Genomic DNA, 24,402 nt, shown 5'->3' on the forward strand with positions numbered 1-24,402 from the left:
TTTAGGTTGTTTGGGTGGGAAAGCGGAAGAACTGGGACCCGTCCGTTGTTATTAAAAGTGTTTTTATTACCGTTAGTAACGTTTAAAAGTGACATGCCTCCCGTAAGGGAAGATTTGAAATATGCGTACAGTTGTTTATTTTTATATTTTTCAGAAAAATAAAACCGGTGATGGACGGGCAGCGTGAGGACGGTGTGCATTTTACCAAGGGGGAGTGTGACGCCCTGGACCCCAGGGGTCACAGAATAACACCACATACACACACCTTCCTCCCATAGTCAGGAGCACCAGTCAAACAAAACCCTTGTTCCCTCCCTCCAGGGTCTGATGTCCACACCAGGTGGGGCGGAGCCAGGCGGTTGGCCCCGCCCACCGAGGAGTTCACAGGACTGGAGGCGGGAAAAGTAGTCAGTTTTTAGTTGGAGTTGAAGTGGAGAGGTGGAAGTGAGAGGAGCAAAGACTGTGTGTGTCTGGGTCGGAGCCCAGCCACAATCAGCAAGGTCGGCAGACGGTGGTGGCCGTCTGCAGGAGTTGGTGGAGGTCAGCGGAACCGTAGGACCGGGGTCGGGTGGTGGCCCGCCGGTACTGAACCGGGGAGCAGATTGAAGCCAAGCACCAAGGCAGGGTACTCAGACCCCGACTAGGTTCGGAAGCCGCCGTAAAGGTCAAATTCTCTGATTGCGGTCTGGACCTTAGGGGTTCATTCCCACCTAAGTCCCGTCAGAAGGCAACAGCCCAACCCGTCTGGATAAGAGCTACCGCCAAGCGCCAGAGATCCAAGGGCCAGCGCCCGTGGGCAAAACGGGCTCTCCCGACATGTACCCGCCGGGGATTGGACTACCCGTGGGAAGCCATAGGAGTCAAACACATACACATAGGTGCAGGAAATGACAGCCACCATCAACCCGTCCGGGGAGAGTGAAAACATCGCAGCTGACTGTGGGCCCCGTCCATCCAGCCGTTTGGTTTGCCAGAGACTCTGACCTTGTCTACCTGAGTGAGTGCACCAGTGCCATCCGGCACCGCGCTGCACGGCAACGTTGCAACCACGTCCACGCTGCCTCCCCGCATCGGCACCTGCACCTATATCTCCTCCCTACTCCCCAACCGGGGCCCCGAGACCAACAGCCCCTACCCACGGAGGGGTCAACACCTTAGTTGCTCTCCGCCATCGCTCCCGGGATCCCCCGTCACCAGCAGCGGTGATGCCCACCATCACCACAACCCGTGGGTGGAGTCACGACCGACATCCCACCACAAACCTCCCCATTTTCACTCGTGGGCGAGGAGGCGCTGCTCAAACCCCCGGGTCCGGCCCCGTGCTCGAGCCACCGAGGAGGAGAAGCAACGAACCCGAGCGCCAGCGGTTCCCAGGCGAGCGGTGTTCCCAACCCCTCCGCCCATGTCATTACATAAGAGCAGAAGTGCAGTTATTACATAAGAGCAGAAGTGCAGTCATTACATAAGAGCAGAAGTGCTGTTATTACATAAGAGCAGAAGTGCTGTTATTACATAAGAGCAGAAGTGATGTCATTACATAAGAGCAGAAGTGCTGTCTTTACATAGTATGGAAGTGCTGTTATTATATAAGAGCAGAAGTGCTATCATCACATAAGAGCAGAAGTGATGTCATAACATAAGAGCAGAAGTACTGTCATTATATAAGAGCAGAAGTGCTATCATCACATAAGAGCACAAATAATGTCGTTAAATAATAGCAGAAGTGATGTCATAACATAAGAGCAGAAGTGCAGTCATTACATAAGAGTAGAAGTGCTGTTATTACATAAGAGCAGAAGAGATTTCGTTACATAATGTAGCACCTGCCTGGATCCACAGACTCAGATGGGTTGTAAAGGGGAGGCTAGAGGGAAGCCACTCACCAAGCAGGACCCCCAGAACCCTGAAACCCTTTAACCCCTATACAGGGATTTGGAATTACACAGGGCCCTGGAGATCACTACCTGTGGAAGGCAGCAGTCCGATGAGAGTAGTAGTCAGGCAGGGTCAAACCAGGAATTGCAGAACAGGGACAGAATCGGCAGACAAGGACGTAATCAGAAAACGGAGCAGAGGTCAAATCCGGATCGGGCAGCGAGGTACAAAAACAGCAGCAGAAGGGTAGTCAGAAAACACGCAGAAGTCAGCACACAGGAATCACAAAACAGAATAGGACGTAACAGGAGCCAGGAAAATCAGAACTATCTCTGGCAGAGGTCATGTGACAGGAGGGGAAATAAGAAGGGTGTGGTGTCTTCCCATTGGCTGTAGCTGAACGCTGGCAACTTCAGCTGGAAGACACACGCCACCCACAGTCAGCCAGCGGTACTGCAGATCCCAAGATAACCCAGCCCAGTGGATGATCGGAGCCTGCGCCCACCGCTGTCATCGACTCCTCTCCCATCACCAGCACCAACCACGGCAGGACCACGGCGTCGCCTGGCGATCGGAGCAGAAGTCGCTGGAGCAGACTCCGGCGGTGACGTAACACATAAAAGCAGAAGTGCTATCATCACATAAGAGCACAAATAATGTTGTTAAATAATAGCAGAAGTGCTGTCATTACATAAGAGCAGAAGTGATGTCATAACATAAGACAAAACAATCACTAATCTCGGGGAGACCAGCCAGAGAAAACACTTCCGGCAGCTAACAAGGGCGCTCAAGACGGTGAAATCCTAGGTGCATTGCCCCCTGGGAAATATGCAAATCAAAAAAGTCCATGGAGCCTCTGTTAGGAGTCTACACAGAAACTAGCCAGATATTCCTCTGGGAAGGACCTTGTTACGGTTGCTGCGAGCGCTGGAGACTAAGTCCAGATTTCTTACTACTGCACATGTGCGAGCGCCGGAGACTAAGTCCAGATTTCTTACTACTGCACATGTGCGAGCGCTGAAGACTAAGTCCAGATTTCTTGCTACTGCACATGTGCGAGCGCTGGAGACTAAGTCCAGATTTCTTGCTACTGCACATGTACGAGCGCTGGAGACTAAGTCCAGATTTCTTGCTACTGCACATGTGCGAGCGCTGGAGACTAAGTCCTATCTTGGAGCCATTGCACATGTGCAGGTGACATCATCGCTGACACGAGGTCACATGTCTCTGACACCTTCTATGCCGATTGGTCGCTGGTCATGTGCTTGTGACGTCTTGCTCGGTGATAGGCCAGCATGACGTCACTCCTGTCGTTCTGGAAGCGGATTGGCTCTGGTGTCCTCCATCTTGGATGAGGCACAGAGTCTATATAAGACCCTGACACACGCCGCATGGTGCTCAGTCCTCTTGGTTCATGCATATGAGTAGACGCTCTGTGCGCGTTCCTCTAGGCATTTCTCTGTCTATGCTAGGTGAGCGCTACCGGCAGGGTAGCGTTCTTATACCTTACAGCTTCGGCTGCTGTCCGTATCCTTACCTCTTAGGGGAGCGGACATAGGCAGGTGCCTGAGGCACATGGTCTGGCTGGGCCTTGTGATTCTACTCGTAGGTGGACGTTGCCGCTAGGGTAACGTTCCTTATACTGCGTCTGGCAGTTGTTCGTGTCCTCGCACACTAGGGGAGCGAACAGAGGTAGGAGCTTTGTGCGGCTTACGCTGCTGTTCGTCTCTTTTGCACCACTAGAAGAGCGGACCTAGGCAGGTGCCATATCTAGTGGTTCGTGTCCTCGCACACTAGTGGAGCGAACGCAGGTAGGAGCTTTGTGCGGCTTACGCTGCTGTTCGTCTCTTTTGCACCACTAGAAGAGCGGACCTAGGTAGGTGCCATATCGCACACATTGCTTTTGTCTCTGTGATTATTAACAGAGATCATTCCACACACCCTCCAAGTAAGGGAGGAATTGCTTTACTTACTTATTATATCCTTCTGTGAGTTAACAGAGGTATTGCACTCTGCCATAGTCTGCAGCAGAGTCTTTGCACAGTGGATCCTGACTGTCTGATACTCCTTTAGGTTATCAGACAGCCCCCCCGTAACAGACCTAGCCAAGGACTGGCTCTTTTTAGAAGACCACCATAACCACCATATTAGGCGGCCCTTAATATGTGGTATGTGGATGGATACATGGCCTTGGTATTTCCCTTGTCATATCTTTAAACTTGTCAAAGAGCAGAAGTGCTGTCATTACATAAGAGCAGAAGTGCAGTTATTACATAAGAGCAGAAGTGCAGTTATTACATAAGAGCAGAAGTGCTGTCATTACATAAGAGCAAAAGTGCTGTCATTACATAAGAGCAGAAGTGCTGTCATTATATACAGTAGCTACAAGTAGTATTCCACCCCCTGCAGATTTAGCAGGTTTACACATTCGGAATAACTTAGCATTGTGACTTTTGGACTGTAGATCAGCCTGGAAGTGTGAAATGCAGCAAAAAAGAATGTTAGTTCTTTTTTTATTTTTTTTTTTAAATTGTGAAAAGTTTATTCAGAGGGTCATTTATTATTCAACCCCTCAATCCACCAGAATTCTGTTTGGTTCCCCTAAAGTATTAAGAAGTATTTCAGGCACAAAGAACAATGAGCTTCACATGTTTGGATTAATTATCTCTTTTTCCAGTCTTTTCTGACTAATTAAGACCCTCCCCAAACTTGTGAACAGCACTCATACTTGGTCAACATGGGAAAGACAAAGGAGCATTCCAAGGCCATCAGAGACAAGATCGTGGAGGGTCACAAGGCTGGCAAGGGGTACAAAACCCTTTCCAAGGAGTTGGGCCTACCTGTCTCCTCTGTTGGGAGCATCATCCGGACGTGGAAGGCTTATGGAACTACTGTTAGCCTTCCACGGCCTGGACAGCCTTTGAAAGTTTCCACCCGTGCCGAGGCCAGGCTTGTCCGAAGAGTCAAGGCTAACCCAAGGACAACAAGGAAGGAGCTCCGGGAAGATCTCATGGCAGTGGGGACATTGGTTTCAGTCAATACCATAAGTAACGTACTCCACCGCAATGGTCTCCGTTCCAGACGAGCCCGTAAGGTACCTTTACTTTCAAAGCGTCATGTCAAGGCTCGTCTACAGTTTGCTCATGATCACTTGGAGGACTCTGAGACAGACTGGTTCAAGGTTCTCTGGTCTGATGAGACTAAGATCGAGATCTTTGGTGCCAACCACACACGTGACATTTGGAGACTGGATGGCACTGCATACGACCCCAAGAATACCATCCCTACAGTCAAGCATGGTGGTGGCAGCATCATGCTGTGGGGCTGTTTCTCAGCCAAGGGGCCTGGCCATCTGATCTGCATCCATGGGAAGATGGATAGCACGGCCTACCTGGAGATTTTGGCCAAGAACCTCCGCTCCTCCATCAAGGATCTTAAGATGGTTCGTCATTTCATCTTCCAACAAGACAACACCCAAAGCACACAGCCAAGAAAACCAAGGCCTGGTTCAAGAGGGAAAAAATCAAGGTGTTGCAGTGGCCTAGTCAGTCTCCTGACCTTAACCCAATTGAAAACTTGTGGAAGGAGCTCAAGATTAAAGTCCACATGAGACACCCAAATAACCTAGATAACTTGGAGAAGATCTGCATGGAGGAGTGGGCCAATATAACTCCAGAGACCTGTGCCGGCCTGATCAGGTCTTATAAAAGACGATTATTAGCTGTAATTGCAAACAAGGGTTATTCCACAAAATATTAAACCTAGGGGTTGAATAATAATTGACCCACACTTTTATGTTGAAAATTTATTAAAATTTAACTGAGCAACATAACTTGTTGGTTTGTAAGATTTATGCATCTGTTAATAAATCCTGCTCTTGTTTGAAGTTTGCTCTAACTTATTTGCATCTTATCAAACCTGCTAAATCTGCAGGGGGTTGAATACTACTTGTAGGCACTGTAAAAGCAGAAGTGCTGTCATTACAAAAGAGCAGAAGAGAGGTCATAACATAAGAGCAAAAGTACAGTCATTACATAAGAGCAGAAGGGCTGTCATTACATAAGAGCAGAAGTGCAGTCATTACATAAGAGTAGAAGTGCTGTCATTACATAAGAGTAGAAGAGAGGTCATTACATAAGAGCAGACGTGCTGTCATTACATAGGATGGAAGTGCTGTTATTACATAAGAGCAGAAGTGCAGTCATTATATAAGAGCAGAAGTGCAGTCATTACATAAGAGTAGAAGAGAGGTCATTACATAAGAGCAGAAGTGCAGTCATTACATAAGAGCAGAAGTGATGTCATAACATAAGAGCAGAAGAGTGCTGTCATTACATAAGAGCAGAAGTGCAGTCATTACATAAGAGTAGAAGTGCAGTCATTACATAAGAGTAGAAGTGCAGTCATTACATAAGAGTAGAAGAGAGGTCATTACATAAGAGCAGAAGTGCTGTCATTATATAAGAGCAGAAGTGCTGTCATTACATAGGATGGAAGTGCTGTTATTATATAAGAGCAGAAGTGCAGTCATTACATAAGAGCAGAAGTGCTGTCATTACATAGGATGGAAGTGCTGTTATTACATAAGAGCAGAAGTGCTGTTATTACATAAGAGCAGAAGTGATGTCATAACATAAGAGCAGAAGTGCAGTCATTACATAAGAGTAGAAGTGCAGTCATTACATAAGAGTAGAAGAGAGGTCATTACATGAGCAGAAGTGATGTCATAACATAAGAGCAGAAGTGCTGTCATTACATAGGATGGAAGTGCTGTTATTACATAAGAGCAGAAGTGCTGTTATTACATAAGAGCAGAAGTGATGTCATAACATAAGAGCAGAAGTGCTGTTATTACATAAGAGCAGAAGTGATGTCATAACATAAGAGCAGGAGTGCTATCACATAAGAGCAGAAGTGCTGTTATTACATAAGAGCAGAAGTGATGTCATAACATAAGAGCAGAAGTGCAGTCATTACATAAGAGCAGAAGTGCAGTCATTACATAAGAGCAGAAGTGCAGTCATTACATAAGAGCAGAAGTGCTGTCATTACATAGGATGGGAGTGCTGTTTTTACATAAGAGCAGAAGTGCAGTCATTACATAAGAGTAGAAGTGCAGTCATTACATAAGAGCAGAAGTGCAGTCATTACATAAGAGCAGAAGTGCAGTCATTACATAAGAGCAGAAGTGCAGTCATTACATAAGAGTAGAAGTGCAGTCATTACATAAGAGTAGAAGAGAGGTCATTACATAAGAGCAGAAGTGCTGTCATTACATAGGATGGAAGTGCTGTTATTACATAAGAGCAGAAGTGCTGTTATTACATAAGAGCAGAAGTGTCATTACATAAGAGCAGAAGTGGTCATTACATAAGAGCAGAAGTGCTGTTATTACATAAGAGCAGAAGTGATGTCATAACATAAGAGCAGAAGTGCAGTCATTACATAAGAGAAGAAGTGTCATTACATAAGAGCAGAAGTGGTCATTACATAAGAGCAGAAGTGGTCATTACATAGGATGAAGTGCTGTTATTACATAGGATGGAAGTGCTGTTATTACATAAGAGCAGAAGTGCTGTTATTACATAAGAGCAGAAGTGATGACATAACATAAGAGCAGAAGTGCAGTCATTACATAAGAGCAGAAGTGCAGTCATTACATAAGAGCAGAAGTGCAGTCATTACATAGGATGGAAGTGCTGTTATTACATAAGAGCAGAAGTGCTGTTATTACATAAGAGCAGAAGTGATGTCATTACATAGGATGGAAGTGCTGTTATTACATAAGAGCAGAAGTGCTGGTTTTGCATAGGATGGAAGTGCTGTTATTACATAAGAGCAGAAGTGCTGTTATTACATAAGAGCAGAAGTGATGTCATAACATAAGAGCAGGAGTGCTATCATCACATAAGAGCAGAAGTGCAGTCATTACATAAGAGCAGAAGTGCAGTCATTACATAGGAGCAAAAGTGCAGTCATTACATAAGAGCAGAAGTGCAGTCATTACATAAGAGTAGAAGTGCAGTCATTACATAAGAGTAGAAGAGAGGTCATTACATAAGAGCAGAAGTGATGTCATAACATAAGAGCAGAAGTGCTGTCATTACATAAGAGCAGACGTGCTGTCATTACATAGGATGGAAGTGCTGTTATTGCATAAGAGCAGAAGTGCTGTTATTACATAAGAGCAGAAGTGATGTCATAACATAAGAGCAGAAGTGCAGTCATTACATAAGAGTAGAAGTGCAGTCATTACATAAGAGTAGAAGAGAGGTCATTACATGAGCAGAAGTGATGTCATAACATAAGAGCAGAAGTGCTGTCATTACATAAGAGCAGAAGTGCTGTCATTACATAGGATGGAAGTGCTGTTATTACATAAGAGCAGAAGTGCTGTTATTACATAAGAGCAGAAGTGATGTCATAACATAAGAGCAGAAGTGCAGTCATTACATAAGAGCAGAAGTGCAGTCATTACATAAGAGCAGAAGTGCAGTCATTACATAGGATGGAAGTGCTGTCATTACATAAGAGCAGAAGTGCTGTCATTACATAGGATGGGAGTGCTGTTATTACATAAGAGCAGAAGTGCTGTTATTACATAAGAGCAGAAGTGATGTCATAACATAAGAGCAGAAGTGCAGTCATTACATAAGAGCAGAAGTGATGTCATAACATAAGAGCAGAAGTGCAGTCATTACATAAGAGCAGAAGTGCAGTCATTACATAAGAGCAGAAGTGCAGTCATTACATAGGATGGAAGTGCTGTTATTACATAAGAGCAGAAGTGCTGTTATTACATAAGAGCAGAAGTGATGTCATAACATAAGAGCAGAAGTGCTGTCATTACATAAGAGCAGAAGTGCAGTCATTACATAAGAGCAGAAGTGCAGTTATTACATAGGATGAAAGTGCTGTTATTACATAAGAGCAGAAGTGCAGTCATTACATAAGAGCAGAAGTGCTGTCATTACATAAGAGCAGAAGTGCAGTCATTACATAGGATGGAAGTGCTGTTATTACATAAGAGCAGAAGTGATGTCATAATATAAGAGCAGAAGTGCAGTCATTACATAAGAGCAGAAGTGCAGTCATTACATAAGAGCAGAAGTGGTCATTACATAAGAGCAGAAGTGCTGTCATTACATAGGATGGAAGTGCTGTTATTACATAAGAGCAGAAGTGCTGTTATTACATAAGAGCAGAAGTGCAGTCATTACATAAGAGCAGAAGTGCAGTCATTACATAAGAGCAGAAGTGCAGTCATTACATAAGAGCAGAAGTGTCATTACATAAGAGCAGAAGTGTCATTACATAAGAGCAGAAGTGTCATTACATAAGAGCAGAAGTGGTCATTACATAAGAGCAGAAGTGGTCATTACATAGGATGAAGTGCTGTTATCACATAGGATGGAAGTGCTGTTATTACATAAGAGCAGAAGTGCTGTTATTACATAAGAGCAGAAGTGATGACATAACATAAGAGCAGAAGTGCTGTCATTACATAAGAGCAGAAGTGCTGTTATTACATAAGACCTGAAGTGCTGCTATTACATAAGAGCAGAAGTGATGTCATTACATAAGAGCAGAAGTGCAGTCATTACATAAGAGCAGAAGTGCTGTCATTACATAGGATGAAGTGCTGTTATTACATAGGATGGAAGTGCTGTTATTACATAAGAGCAGAAGTGCTGTTATTACATAAGAGCAGAAGTGATGTCATAACATAAGAGCAGAAGTGCTGTCATTACATAAGAGCAGAAGTGCAGTCATTACATAAGAGCAGAAGTAATGTCATTACATAGGATGAAGTGCTGTTATTACATAGGATGGAAGTGCTGTTATTACATAAGAGCAGAAGTGCTGTTATTACATAAGAGCAGAAGTGATGACATAACATAAGAGCAGAAGTGCTGTCATTACATAAGAGCAGAAGTGCTGTTATTACATAAGACCTGAAGTGCTGCTATTACATAAGAGCAGAAGTGATGTCATTACATAAGAGCAGAAGTGCAGTCATTACATAAGAGCAGAAGTGCTGTCATTACATAGGATGAAGTGCTGTTATTACATAGGATGGAAGTGCTGTTATTACATAAGAGCAGAAGTGCTGTTATTACATAAGAGCAGAAGTGATGTCATAACATAAGAGCAGAAGTGCTGTCATTACATAAGAGCAGAAGTGCAGTCATTACATAAGAGCAGAAGTAATGTCATTACATAAGAGCAGAAGAGATGTCATCACATAAGAGCAGAAGAGATGTCATCACATAAGAGCAGAAGTGCAGTCATTACATAAGCGCAAAAGTGGCATTGGTGTCATACAGGATCATTCACCACCCATTCCACACTCTGGTCAATGCAATTCCTGACGACCATTGATCTCACAATGGTGTACACACGGACCACACATGAAAAGCAAAATGAAGGACAAGACCAGTGACCGCCGTCCCATACGTACCGAGCAGCCTCCCAGGATAGCCAGTGTTATAGGCCGGCCCCAACATGGGGCAGACAACGGCGTCCAGATTCAGCTTCCTCCACTCACTGATGACCTCTGCCCGATACTCCTGCAAGAGAGGAACCACAAGAGCTGACAATTAGGGCTGATGAATCTATGATTATTCCGTGTGCGCCATGAGAGCCCACAGAGAGCACACGGACATAATACAGCCAATACCGGCGCATAGGGACAATCATCCACGGAGCCCACACCGAGAGCACACGGACATATTACAGCCAATACCGGCGCATAGGGACAATCATCCACGGAGCCCACACCGAGAGCACACGGACATATTACAGCCAATACCGGCGCATAGGGACAATCATCCACGGAGCCCACACCGAGAGCACACGGACATATTACAGCCAATACCGGCGCATAGGGACAATCATCCACGGAGCCCACACCGAGAGCAGACGGACATATTACAGCCAATACCGGCGCATAGGGACAATCATCCACGGAGCCCACACAGAGAGCACACGGACATATTACAGCCAATACCGGCGCATAGGGACAATCATCCACGGAGCCCACACCGAGAGCAGACGGACATATTACAGCCAATACCGGCGCATAGAACGATCATCCACGGAGCCCACACAGAGAGCAACACGGACATATTACAGCCAATACCGGCGCATAGGGACAATCATCCACGGAGCCCACACCGAGAGCACACGGACATATTACAGCCAATACCGGCGCATAGGGACAATCATCCACGGAGCCCACACCGAGAGCAGACGGACATATTACAGCCAATACCGGCGCATAGGGACAATCATTCACGGAGCCCACACAGAGAGCACACGGACATATTACAGCCAATACCAGCGCATAGGGACAATCATCCACGGAGCCCACACCGAGAGCAGACGGACATATTACAGCCAATACCGGCGCATAGGGACAATCATCCACGGAGCCTACACAGAGAGCACACGGACATATTACAGCCAATACCGGCGCATAGGGACAATCATCCACGGAGCCTACACAGAGAGCACACGGACATATTACAGCCAATACCGGCGCATAGGGACAATCATCCACGGAGCCTACACCGAGAGCACACGGACATATTACAGCCAATACCAGCGCATAGGGACAATCATCCACGGAGCCTACACCGAGAGCAGACGGACATATTACAGCCAATACCGGCGCATAGGACAATTATCCACGGAGCCCACACCGAGAGCACACGGACATATTACAGCCAATACCAGCGCATAGGGACAATCATCCACGGAGCCCACACCGAGAGCACACGGACATATTACAGCCAATACCGGCGCATAGGACAATTATCCACGGAGCCCACACCGAGAGCAGACGGACATATTACAGCCAATACCAGCGCATAGGGACAAACATCCACGGAGCCTACACCAAGAGCAGACGGACATATTACAGCCAATACCGGCGCATAGGGACAATCATCCACGGAGCCCACACCGAGAGCAACACGAACATATTACAGCCAATACCAGCGCATAGGGACAATCATCCACGGAGCCCACACCGAGAGCACACGGACATATTACAGGCAATACCGGCGCATAGGGGCAATCATCCACGGAGCCCACACCGAGAGCACACGGACATATTACAGCCAATACCAGCGCATAGGGACAAACATCCACGGAGCCTACACAGAGAGCACACGGACATATTACAGCCAATACCGGCGCATAGGGACAATCATCCACGGAGCCCACACCGAGAGCAACACGGACATATTACAGCCAATACCAGCGCATAGGGACAATCATTCACGGAGCCTACACCGAGAGCACACGGACATATTACAGGCAATACCGGCGCATAGGGACAATCATCCACGGAGCCCACACCGAGAGCACACGGACATATTACAGCCAATACCGGCGCATAGGGACAATCATCCACGGAGCCCACACAGAGAGCACACGGACATATTACAGCCAATGGCCCGCTGCATAGGGACAATCATCCACGGAGCCTACACCGAGAGCACACGGACATATTACAGCCAATACCAGCGCATAGGGACAATCATCCACGGAGCCTACACCGAGAGCAACACGGACATATTACAGCCAATACCAGCGCATAGGGACAATCATCCACGGAGCCTACACCGAGAGCACACGGACATATTACAGCCAATACCAGCGCATAGGGACAATCATCCACGGAGCCCACACCGAGAGCAACACGGACATATTACAGCCAATACCAGCGCATAGGGACAATCATCCACGGAGCCCACACCGAGAGCACACGGACATATTACAGCCAATACCGGCGCATAGGGACAATCATCCACGGAGCCCACACCGAGAGCACACGGACATATTACAGCCAATACCGGCGCATAGGGACAATCATCCACGGAGCCCACACAGAGAGCACACGGACATATTACAGCCAATGGCCCGCTGCATAGGGACAATCATCCACGGAGCCCACACCGAGAGCACACGGACATATTACAGCCAATACCGGCGCATAGGGACAATCATCCACGGAGCCCACACAGAGAGCACACGGACATATTACAGCCAATGGCCCGCTGCATAGGGACAATCATCCACGGAGCCTACACCGAGAGCACACGGACATATTACAGCCAATACCAGCGCATAGGGACAATCATCCACGGAGCCTACACCGAGAGCAACACGGACATATTACAGCCAATACCAGCGCATAGGGACAATCATCCACGGAGCCTACACCGAGAGCACACGGACATATTACAGCCAATACCAGCGCATAGGGACAATCATCCACGGAGCCCACACCGAGAGCAACACGGACATATTACAGCCAATACCAGCGCATAGGGACAATCATCCACGGAGCCCACACCGAGAGCACACGGACATATTACAGCCAATACCGGCGCATAGGGACAATCATCCACGGAGCCCACACCGAGAGCACACGGACATATTACAGCCAATACCGGCGCATAGGGACAATCATCCACGGAGCCCACACCGAGAGCACACGGACATATTACAGCCAATACCAGCGCATAGGGACAAACATCCACGGAGCCTACACCGAGAGCAGACGGACATATTACAGCCAATACCGGCGCATAGGGACAATCATCCACGGAGCCCACACCGAGAGCACACGGACATATTACAGCCAATACCAGCGCATAGGGACAATCATCCACGGAGCCCACACCGAGAGCAGACGGACATATTACAGCCAATACCGGCGCATAGGGACAATCATTCACGGAGCCCACACCGAGAGCACACGGACATATTACAGTCAATACCAGCGCATAGGGACAAACATCCACGGAGCCTACACCGAGAGCAGACGGACATATTACAGCCAATACCGGCGCATAGGGACAATCATTCACGGAGCCCACACCGAGAGCACACGGACATATTACAGCCAATACCAGCGCATAGGGACAAACATCCACGGAGCCCACACAGAGAGCACACGGACATATTACAGCCAATACCGGCGCATAGGGACAATCATCCACGGAGCCCACACCGAGAGCACACGGACATATTACAGCCAATACCGGCGCATAGGGACAATCATCCACGGAGCCCACACCGAGAGCACACGGACATATTACAGCCAATACCGGCGCATAGGGACAATCATCCACGGAGCCCACACCGAGAGCACACGGACATATTACAGCCAATACCAGCGCATAGGGACAAACATCCACGGAGCCTACACCGAGAGCAGACGGACATATTACAGCCAATACCGGCGCATAGGGACAATCATCCACGGAGCCCACACCGAGAGCACACGGACATATTACAGCCAATACCAGCGCATAGGGACAATCATCCACGGAGCCCACACCGAGAGCAGACGGACATATTACAGCCAATACCGGCGCATAGGGACAATCATTCACGGAGCCCACACCGAGAGCACACGGACATATTACAGTCAATACCAGCGCATAGGGACAAACATCCACGGAGCCTACACCGAGAGCAGACGGACATATTACAGCCAATACCGGCGCATAGGGACAATCATTCACGGAGCCCACACCGAGAGCACACGGACATATTACAGCCAATACCAGCGCATAGGGACAAACATCCACGGAGCCCACACAGAGAGCACACGGACATATTACAGCCAATACCGGCGCATAGGGACAATCATCCACGGAGCCCACACCGAGAGCACACGGACATATTACAGCCAATGGCCCGCTGCATAGGACGATCATCCACAGAGCCCACACCGAGAGCACACGGACATATTACAGCCAATGGCCCGCTGCATAGGACGATCATCCACGGAGCCCACACCGAGAGCAACACGGACATATTACAGCCAATACCGGCGCATAGGGACAATCATCCACGGAGCCCACACCGAGAGCACACGGACATATTACAGCCAATACCGGCGCATAGGGACAATCATCCACGGAGCCCACACCGAGAGCACACGGACATATTACAGCCAATGGCCCGCTGCATAGGACGATCATCCACGGAGCCCACACCGAGAGCACACGGACATATTACAGCCAATACCGGCGCATAGGGACGATCATCCACGGAGCCCACACAGAGAGCACACGGACATATTACAGCCAATACCGGCGCATAGGGACAATCATCCACGGAGCCCACACCGAGAGCACACGGACATATTACAGCCAATGGCCCGCTGCATAGGACGATCATCCACAGAGCCCACACCGAGAGCACACGGACATATTACAGCCAATGGCCCGCTGCATAGGATGATCATCCACGGAGCCCACACCGAGAGCAACACGGACATATTACAGCCAATACCGGCGCATAGGGACAATCATCCACGGAGCCCACACCGAGAGCACACGGACATATTACAGCCAATGGCCCGCTGCATAGGACGATCATCCACGGAGCCCACACCGAGAGCAACACGGACATATTACAGCCGATACCGGCGCATAGGACGATCATCCACGGAGCCCACACCGAGAGCACACGGACATATTACAGCCAATGGCTTGCTGCATAGGACGATCATCCACGGAGCCCACACCGAGAGCACACGGACATATTACAGCCAATGGCCCGCTGCATAGGACGATCATCCACAGAGCCCACACTGAGAGCAACACGGACATATTACAGCCAATACCGGCGCATAGGGACAATCATCCACGGAGCCCACACCGAGAGCACACGGACATATTACAGCCAATACCGGCGCATAGGACGATCATCCACGGAGCCCACACAGAGAGCAACACGGACATATTACAGCCAATACCGGCGCATAGGGACAATCATCCACGGAGCCCACACAGAGAGCACACGGACATATTACAGCCAATGGCCCGCTGCATAGGACGATCATCCACGGAGCCCACACCGAGAGCACACGGACATATTACAGCCAATACCAGCGCATAGGGACAATCATCCACGGAGCCTACACCGAGAGCACACGGACATATTACAGCCAATACCGCTGCATAGGACAATCATCCACGGAGCCCACACCGAGAGCACACGGACATATTACAGCCAATACCGCTGCATAGGACGATCATCCACGGAGCCCACACCGAGAGCACACGGACATATTACAGCCAATGGCCCGCTGCATAGGGACAATTGTTTGTCTGCTTAGAAAAAAAACTGCAACAACTTCCACTGTGCATGGGATTATGGACCAGAATAATGCATGGATGAAAAGCGGCTCCGGCCCCCGTAACAATGTGGACGAGCAGACGGAGCTGCACAGGGCTCTGCACAGGGAGCCTCACAGGGAGCCGCACAAGGAGCCGCACAGGGAGCCGCACAGGGAGCCGCACAGGGAGCCGCACAGGGAGCCGCACAAGGAGCCGCACAGGGAGCCGCACAGGGAGCCGCACAGGGAGCCGCACAGGGAGCCGCACAGGGAGCTGTGTGTCGCCCTGGGCAAGCCAGGGGACACAGATAACAACACCACTACACCCCACACTCCAGGTAGGCACACCTGCTAACCAGAAATCCTTGTTGCCTCCCTCCAGGAGTCTGTGATGCACACCAGGGGGTGGGCCAGGCGGTTGGCTCCGCCCACCAAGGAGCTCACAACTCTGGAGGCAGGAAGTAACCAGGCAGAAAGCTCAGGGACATGAAGGAGTGAACAGCAGATTAGCCCAGGCAGGGGCTAGAGGAAACAACCAGAAGTGAAAGTGAAGGAAAGGAAAGTGGAAAAGGAGGAAAGCAAGAAGTGGTGACAGAGCAGAGAGAAGGAGAAGCCTGAGAGCCCAGCTGTGTGTAGGGCTAGAACAGCAAGGTCAGCGACGGCGGTGACTGTCCGGAGGGGGACCGTTTGGAAGTTCCTGGAAGGACCCCGTTGGCTGTGTGCCCGGTGGTCTGGAGCAGTGTTCCGAAGGACAGTCAGCACCAGGGCAGGGGCCTCTCGGACCCCGGCAAGGCTAGGAGTCGCCCAATTTGCCGAATCCGTCAGTGAAGGGGACACAGATCCCCCAGCAACAAAGTCCCGATTGACGGCAACAGCCCGACCATTACCGGGGAGACACCGCCACCGCCAAGGCACCAGTTTCCCCAGGGCCAGCGCCTGCGGGCAAAGTGTAGAGCTCCTCCGGCCCAGATTGCAGTCGGGGAGCGGGTAACCGGAGGGAATCCACCGCTACCATCAGTCAAACAGGTGCAAGGAAGAGAGACGTCACCGTCACCCACCGGGAGTGCAGGTGCAACCGTCTGTGGGACCGTCCTACCAGCCGTTGGTTTACCGTACAAACTGTGTCCGTGTCTCAGGCTGAGTGAGTACCACAGTGCCGCAAGGCATAGCGCTGCCCCCGCGTCCCTGCGCCCTCCAGGCCCTACACTTCACATCTCTTCACCGGGCCCCGGGATCACCAACCCCTACCCACGGAGGGGCAACACAACACCTGGCTGCTCCCATCACCATCCCCGGGACCCCCACACTGAGCAGCGGTGGTGCCATCACCACAACCGTGGGTGGCGTCACGAACTATAATCCCAACAAACACCCCCCCCCTTTCACTCACGGGCGAGGAGCGTCGCTCGAGACACCCCGGGATCCGGCCCGCAGCTCGAGCCACCAGGAGCAACTGCCGGACCCGAGCAGAAGGGGTGAGCGCGGTGTGCTGACACCCTCCTCCCCGCCCGCGACAACTTGGCGTCACGAACAGGATCTTACCGCTCTGCCGTCTGGTAGAGGTGCGCCTTGTTACCGCCGGAGGCATCCGGCAGAAAAATTTCAGAAGTCGCCATCTTTGGCGCGAAAAGTTCCCGCTCGAGCGTCTTCTCGAGCAGTAGAGGCGCGAAGGCCAAAACTCCGCCCCGAGAGAGGAGGGGCCGGAAAGAGCTAAGGGGGACGCGATGGCGGCTGGCGGCATGTAGTCGCCGCCATAAAAGCAAGGACGCCAGGACCTTGCCAGAAAACCGTTCCTGGAAGCAAACAGCAAAGACACCATGTGGATGCCGTCCCGAAACACCGTGGCCCCCGCACCGGGAACCGCAGCGTGGGTGGAGATCCGGACCGCGCAGCTCCATCTAAGGCTGCAGGTCAAAATGCAGCTCCTCCTGGAGGAGTGGGAGACCGACATGGCGGACGTTTTGGCAGCCGTGCGGAGACGCGAGGAGGAAGCGGAGGAAGGGAGGGTGAGTGACCCACGCCCCTATGTCCCGGAGGGACCGGTCGCTGCGGCTGAGGGACCCGGTCCAAGCCCTCTCCCCCCGTTGCCTCCTTCGCCACCCGTCTCGGAGGCCGTGACCCCGCCACTAGGCCCGCTGCCACCGCAACCGGTAGCGATACCCAGCCCGTCCGCCCCGGCGGACCGACCTGTAGCCGGAGCCCGAAGCAAACCGGAGGCATTGCCATGGAAGGCCCCGAAGATTGCGCCAGAGACAGTCCCCGAGCAGTTCCCCGAGCCGGAGCCGATGACCCGCTCCGAGCCGAAGGCCCAACTGCGGAAAGCCCCTGTGCCCATCCCCCACACCTCGGCTGAGGTGGCGCCGGGTTGTTGCTGCAAGGCAGCGCCCAAGGCCATGACACCGCGGGATACGCCACCCACCTTCCTGACAGTGGGTAACGTGCTGAATGTCCCGCGGGGCTCAACCCGTGCGCCGGAGCCATACTGGGACAGGGAGCCGACCAAGCTGGGCCTGGAGATCGCGGAGAGGGATCGTAGTAAAGCCGAGCTGGTGGCCCGAGTCATACGGGAAAAGGAGAACCTGCGGCAAGCGACCTTCCGTGTCCGGGGCCCGTTCTACGAGGGGCAGGTGAGGCGATTCGATATCCGCCGGGGCTACGGGTTCATATACGAACCGGGCCTGGAGGCCGAGGTATTTGTAGCCCGGCGGGATGTGCATGCTCACCTGCCCGAAGAGCATCCTGGCCGCAATCTTATCCCGGGAGACATGGTGCGGTACACTCGGCACTGCGGAGAGAGGGGGTGGTTTGCCCTGGATGTAAAGCTGAGGGGCAGCCCGGAGGGCAAGATGAGCTCTGCACCCCCTCCCTCGGATGAAGCAGCAGCAGGACCGGAGTAGGGCAATGGAGGCCCGCAGCACCGTCCCCGTAGGGACCAGCGCTTTGTTTGTTTGAAAGTTTGTTTGAAAGTTTGTTGAAAGTTTTGAAAAATGAAAATGATTACCCGAGAAGTCACCTGATTTATTTTGTTGATTAGCAACCGGCAGGAGCCGGCACCGTTGTCCCCGTGGGGACCGTTAAAAGTTAATGCATGGGAACTAGCCATGGACAAGCCCGTGAACTCTGCAGGGCAACCACAAACGTTAGTGGCTTGTAAATATGTTGGGTACCGTTACCGTTTCCGCAAGGCCGCCTCCGGAGAGGCAGGTTGGAGGGAGGGCCCTGAGCAGAGCAGGCCAGGGCCCAGCCACCAAAGGAACCGGTGGCTACCCTCTGGAGGGAAGGACAGATCCCGCTCGGGTACCGTGTGCTGGACTGTGGGTCAAGGGGTGCTGCCTGGGTTTTAGGGGCAGCATCAGGGCCAGGTTGCTTGGGTGGGAGAGAGCGGAAACCGTGACCGTACACCGTTGAAACGTTAAAAGTAAAATGTGCCTCCCGTCTTGGGAAGAGTTGATTGAAAATGCTTATGTTATGTTTAACCTGTTATCCCCTTTTTACAGAAAAATAAAACCGGTGTAGGACGGCAGCCCGCGGACGGTCTGCATTTTGCTAAGGGGGAATGTGTCGCCCTGGGCAAGCCAGGGGACACAGATAACAACACCACTACACCCCACACTCCAGGTAGGCACACCTGCTAACCAGAAATCCTTGTTGCCTCCCTCCAGGAGTCTGTGATGCACACCAGGGGGTGGGCCAGGCGGTTGGCTCCGCCCACCAAGGAGCTCACAACTCTGGAGGCAGGAAGTAACCAGGCAGAAAGCTCAGGGACATGAAGGAGTGAACAGCAGATTAGCCCAGGCAGGGCTTGAGTAAAGAAGCAGATTAGCTCAGGAGGAGCTTGAGTGAACAGCAGAGTAGCCCAGGCAGGGGCTAGAGGAAACAACCAGAAGTGAAAGTGAAGGAAAGGAAAGTGGAAAAGGAGGAAAGCAAGAAGTGGTGACAGAGCAGAGAGAAGGAGAAGCCTGAGAGCCCAGCTGTGTGTAGGGCTAGAACAGCAAGGTCAGCGACGGCGGTGACTGTCCGGAGGGGGACCGTTTGGAAGTTCCTGGAAGGACCCCGTTGGCTGTGTGCCCGGTGGTCTGGAGCAGTGTTCCGAAGGACAGTCAGCACCAGGGCAGGGGCCTCTCGGACCCCGGCAAGGCTAGGAGTCGCCCAATTTGCCGAATCCGTCAGTGAAGGGGACGCAGATCCCCCAGCAACAAAGTCCCGATTGACGGCAACAGCCCGACCATTACCGGGGAGACACCGCCACCGCCAAGGCACCAGTTTCCCCAGGGCCAGCGCCTGCGGGCAAAGTGTAGAGCTCCTCCGGCCCAGATTGCAGTCGGGGAGCGGGTAACCGGAGGGAATCCACCGCTACCATCAGTCAAACAGGTGCAAGGAAGAGAGACGTCACCGTCACCCACCGGGAGTGCAGGTGCAACCGTCTGTGGGACCGTCCTACCAGCCGTTGGTTTACCGTACAAACTGTGTCCGTGTCTCAGGCTGAGTGAGTACCCCAGTGCCGCAAGGCATAGCGCTGCCCCCGCGTCCCTGCGCCCTCCAGGCCCTACACTTCACATCTCTTCACCGGGCCCCGGGATCACCAACCCCTACCCACGGAGGGGCAACACAACACCTGGCTGCTCCCATCACCATCCCCGGGACCCCCACACTGAGCAGCGGTGGTGCCATCACCACAACCGTGGGTGGCGTCACGAACTATAATCCCAACAAACACCCCCCCCCTTTCACTCACGGGCGAGGAGCGTCGCTCGAGACACCCCGGGATCCGGCCCGCAGCTCGAGCCACCAGGAGCAACTGCCGGACCCGAGCAGAAGGGGTGAGCGCGGTGTGCTGACACCCTCCTCCCCGCCCGCGACAGCTGCACAGGGAGCTGCACAGGGAGCCGCACAAGGAGCCGCACAGGGAGCTGCACAGGGAGCCGCACAGGGAGCTGCACAAGGAGCTGCACAAGGAGCTGCACATCTCTATAGATGTCCTTGTATAGTCTGAAAAAAAGAAAAGTGAAGTGAATAAAAAAAAAAAAAGTGCCGTTACATTATTAAACGCAGAATCAAAGCTTTTCTGTAGTAAAAAAAAAAAAAATAAAACACGGATTCACACCTGCACCAAACATGGATCAAATATTGGGGAAAAGACATAAAATAACCATAGCACACATGCAATAATCAGAGAAGATTGTTATTGCGCTTGTGGTGTGGATCCTGCAGAAAAAAAGCAGCATTTACGCTGCATGTGAACACGGCCTCAGCAATACATTATTATTACATTTTCTTTATGGGTTTAATAGCGGAAAATAATCAATTGTGCCATTTTTTTTTCACCATTTACCAATCCTAATAAATAATCTGATCGCTGCGTTGTTCGGGTCGTTACGATTACAGGGACACCAAATATGTCCATGTTATTTGCTGATTTGTGATGTTTATTAATTTATAAAAAAGCGCAATAAAAATTTCTCTCTTTCTCTCCCTCTAAAATACAGGACACAGAGACGCTGCTCTGTACAATGGAGCTCTGTGTCCTGTGTGATCTGCTGTGTAATAAGAGGCTGCATTGCAGGTTCATCTATACAAAATCCTCTCTCTGACATCATCAGCCCTTGTGGCTCCACAGCTAGGACAGTTAGGGCTGCTGGGCACATATTTGAAAATTGTTTTTTTGATTCTAAGGCAAGTGATAATAAATAACATACATATATATATATACATACATACATGCTTGTATTTTTCCCAATTTCTTCTCTATATTAGTTTTATGGGAACAAAAGAATCTGACTTTTTCCTTCACCTACATAGAGATACAGTAAATATCTATTTATGTAACCTAATAATCTGTTTCTCTGGCTGCAATACAGGTTAATATTACCAACTCCATCCCTGTGCCTCAGTACAGGCAGTGGCTCAGTGGTAGAGCTGCTGTCCATGGACAATGAGTTCAAGTCCCGTCCCGTTAAACCAGAGCCGATGAGAATTTAATTTATCTACTGTTGTGAGAGGAGGCGGTGGGACAAGAGCAGTGATCAGCGGGACTACAGGAGAGAGCCCTCAAATTGGGACTGTCCTGCTGAATCCGGGACGGATGGGAGGTATGCCCTTGCGGACACATGGAAGCATGGCAGCCATACATGTGACAGGCTTGGGATGTGAAGGGGGAATCTAGAGCCAGTGGCGGAGGTGACATCGAGCTCCCCTCGGCTTCTCTGCAGATCGTCCGCACATTGTGTCCTGCCACTTTACACTAGGTGAGTAATGCAGTAAATGAAGGATCAGCGTGCGTCTCGTATACGTTACACTCCTTACATCAATGTCTGTCTGCTCTGCCCAGTGATCCTGCACAGACCTAGACAGGGAGACAGGAATCAACACGTTTATACCAGACATTGTAAACAGGTACAAGGGCAAGAATCCAAGGACACAAGCATGTGAGGAAAGGAGTATGAGGACAGGACAGGTGGATGAGGACAGGACGAGTGGATGATGACAGGACGGGTGTGTGAGGACAGGACAGGGGGATGAGGACAGGGCGGGTGGATGAGGACAGGACGGGTGGATGAGGACAGGACGGGTGGATGAGGACAGGACGGGTGGATGAGGACAGGACGGGTGGATGAGGACAGGACGGGTGTGTGAGAACAGGACGGGGGGATGAGGACAGGGCGGGTAGAGGAGGACAGGACGGGTGGATGAGGACAGGGCGGGTAGAGGTGGACAGGACGGGTAGAGGAGGACAGGACGGGTGGATGAGGACAGGACGGGTGGATGAGGACAGGACGGGTGGATGAGGACAGGACGGGTGTGTGAGGACAGGACGGGGGGATGAGGACAGGGCGGGTAGAGGAGGACAGGACGGGTGGATGAGGACAGGGCGGGTAGAGGAGGACAGGACGGGTAGAGGAGGACAGGACGGGTGGATGAGGACAGGACGGGTGGATGAGGACAGGACGGGTAGAGGAGGACAGGACGGGTAGAGGAGGACAGGACGGGTAGAGGAGGACAGGACGGGTGGATGAGGACAGGACGGGTAGAGGACAGGATGGGTAGAGGAGGACAGGACGGGTGGAGGAGGACAGGACGGGTGGAGCAGGACAAGGTGGGTGAGGACAGGACGGGTGGATGAGGACAGGATGGGTGGATGAGGACAGGACGGGTGTATGAGGACAGGACGGGTGTATGAGGACAGGACGGGTGGAGCAGGACAGGGCGGGTGGATGAGGACGGGACAAGTGTGTGAGGACAGGATGGATGGATATGAACAGGATGGGTGTATGAGGACAGGTCAGGACGGGTGTATGAGGATAGGACAGGACAGGTGGATAAGGACAGAAGGTGTGTGTGAGGACAGGAGAGGACAGATGGATGAGGACAGGACGGGTGGATGAGGACCGGACGGGTGGATGAGGACAGAAGGTGTGTGTGAGGACAGGAGAGGACAGGTGGATGAGGACAGGACGGGTGTATGAGATCGGGTCTCACTTTGCTCCACACGTTGACCTTAAGCTCCTGGAAATTCTGGGAAACTGAAAAGAAAACAAAGTGGTTGAGTGACAGGGAAAATATTGATGCAACAAAGATCAGAGAAGACGCGGCGCCTCCACCGCGATGTGACAAATTAGAACCTGCAGCTAAACCCGGTCTTCGGCTTTTGGAGCCTTTTCTAATGGAGCCGGGCACCAGGGGTTCTCTAGACTTTTGTGTCGCTATTTGGGGTTTTGTGCAGAATTTTCTCAGTCTGTTCAGCATCTGAGGACGGCGCCATCGGCAGCTTCATGTACTTACGATCGGGTGGAGGATGAACGCCAGGAACCTCTTGGTTACGCTGGACATGTTGTAGAGGAGAAAAGCCTCCGCCAGGTTTGGGTCCACAATGTTGTTGTCACTGATGGGAGTAGAAGAGACGGAGAGGTTACGTGCCGGACTCACACATCAGCACCGCGTCCTTAATATTGTTCCACCATCCCGCCATCTTCTCTGCACCTTTCATATCACATAATTGTCGCCCATCACATCAACCTCCAGTGATACAATGTCGGCTGCTCCCCACCACCAGACCCGGAGCCTGACGCTATGTACAGAAAGTATGTGAACCCCAGAAAGTATGGAATACACGTACAACTTGTCCCTGAGAGTCTTCGATCCATCTGCCACAATCGCTTTCAGGAACATCTCCAGCGCGTTGTTCGCCTTCGGAGGCTGGAATGGGACGAGCTGAGAACATAAAAGAGAAGCGAAAAGAGGGATGAAGATGAGGACGCTCGCATGTGTGACGCCCTGGACTAGTCAGGTCATCCCAGGTAGTCACACACAACACCACACCCCCTCCCGATTAGGTGACATCAGTCAAACTAAAAATCTTGTCACCACCCTCCAGGTTTGATGTC

The 24,402-nt window shown here is 51.2% G+C and overlaps 1 protein-coding gene across 1 annotated transcript in view; it reads right to left on the bottom strand.

The window, feature by feature from the left end:
* The window catches only part of LOC142292363 (vitamin D3 hydroxylase-associated protein-like), a 116,000-nt gene that overhangs the window by 39,434 nt on the left and 52,164 nt on the right, over positions 1 to 24,402 (bottom strand). The window contains exons 10-14 of the mRNA XM_075337680.1: positions 24,135 to 24,229; positions 23,801 to 23,900; positions 23,498 to 23,541; positions 22,325 to 22,364; positions 10,337 to 10,445 (exon numbers count right to left, since the gene is read on the bottom strand). Coding sequence (XP_075193795.1) covers positions 10,337 to 10,445; positions 22,325 to 22,364; positions 23,498 to 23,541; positions 23,801 to 23,900; positions 24,135 to 24,229 — 388 coding nt within the window. The remainder of the gene's footprint in view (positions 1 to 10,336; positions 10,446 to 22,324; positions 22,365 to 23,497; positions 23,542 to 23,800; positions 23,901 to 24,134; positions 24,230 to 24,402) is intronic.

The sequence above is a fragment of the Anomaloglossus baeobatrachus genome, chromosome 2 (genome assembly GCF_048569485.1).
Source record: "Anomaloglossus baeobatrachus isolate aAnoBae1 chromosome 2, aAnoBae1.hap1, whole genome shotgun sequence".
NCBI classification, from domain to species: Eukaryota; Metazoa; Chordata; class Amphibia; order Anura; family Aromobatidae; genus Anomaloglossus; species Anomaloglossus baeobatrachus.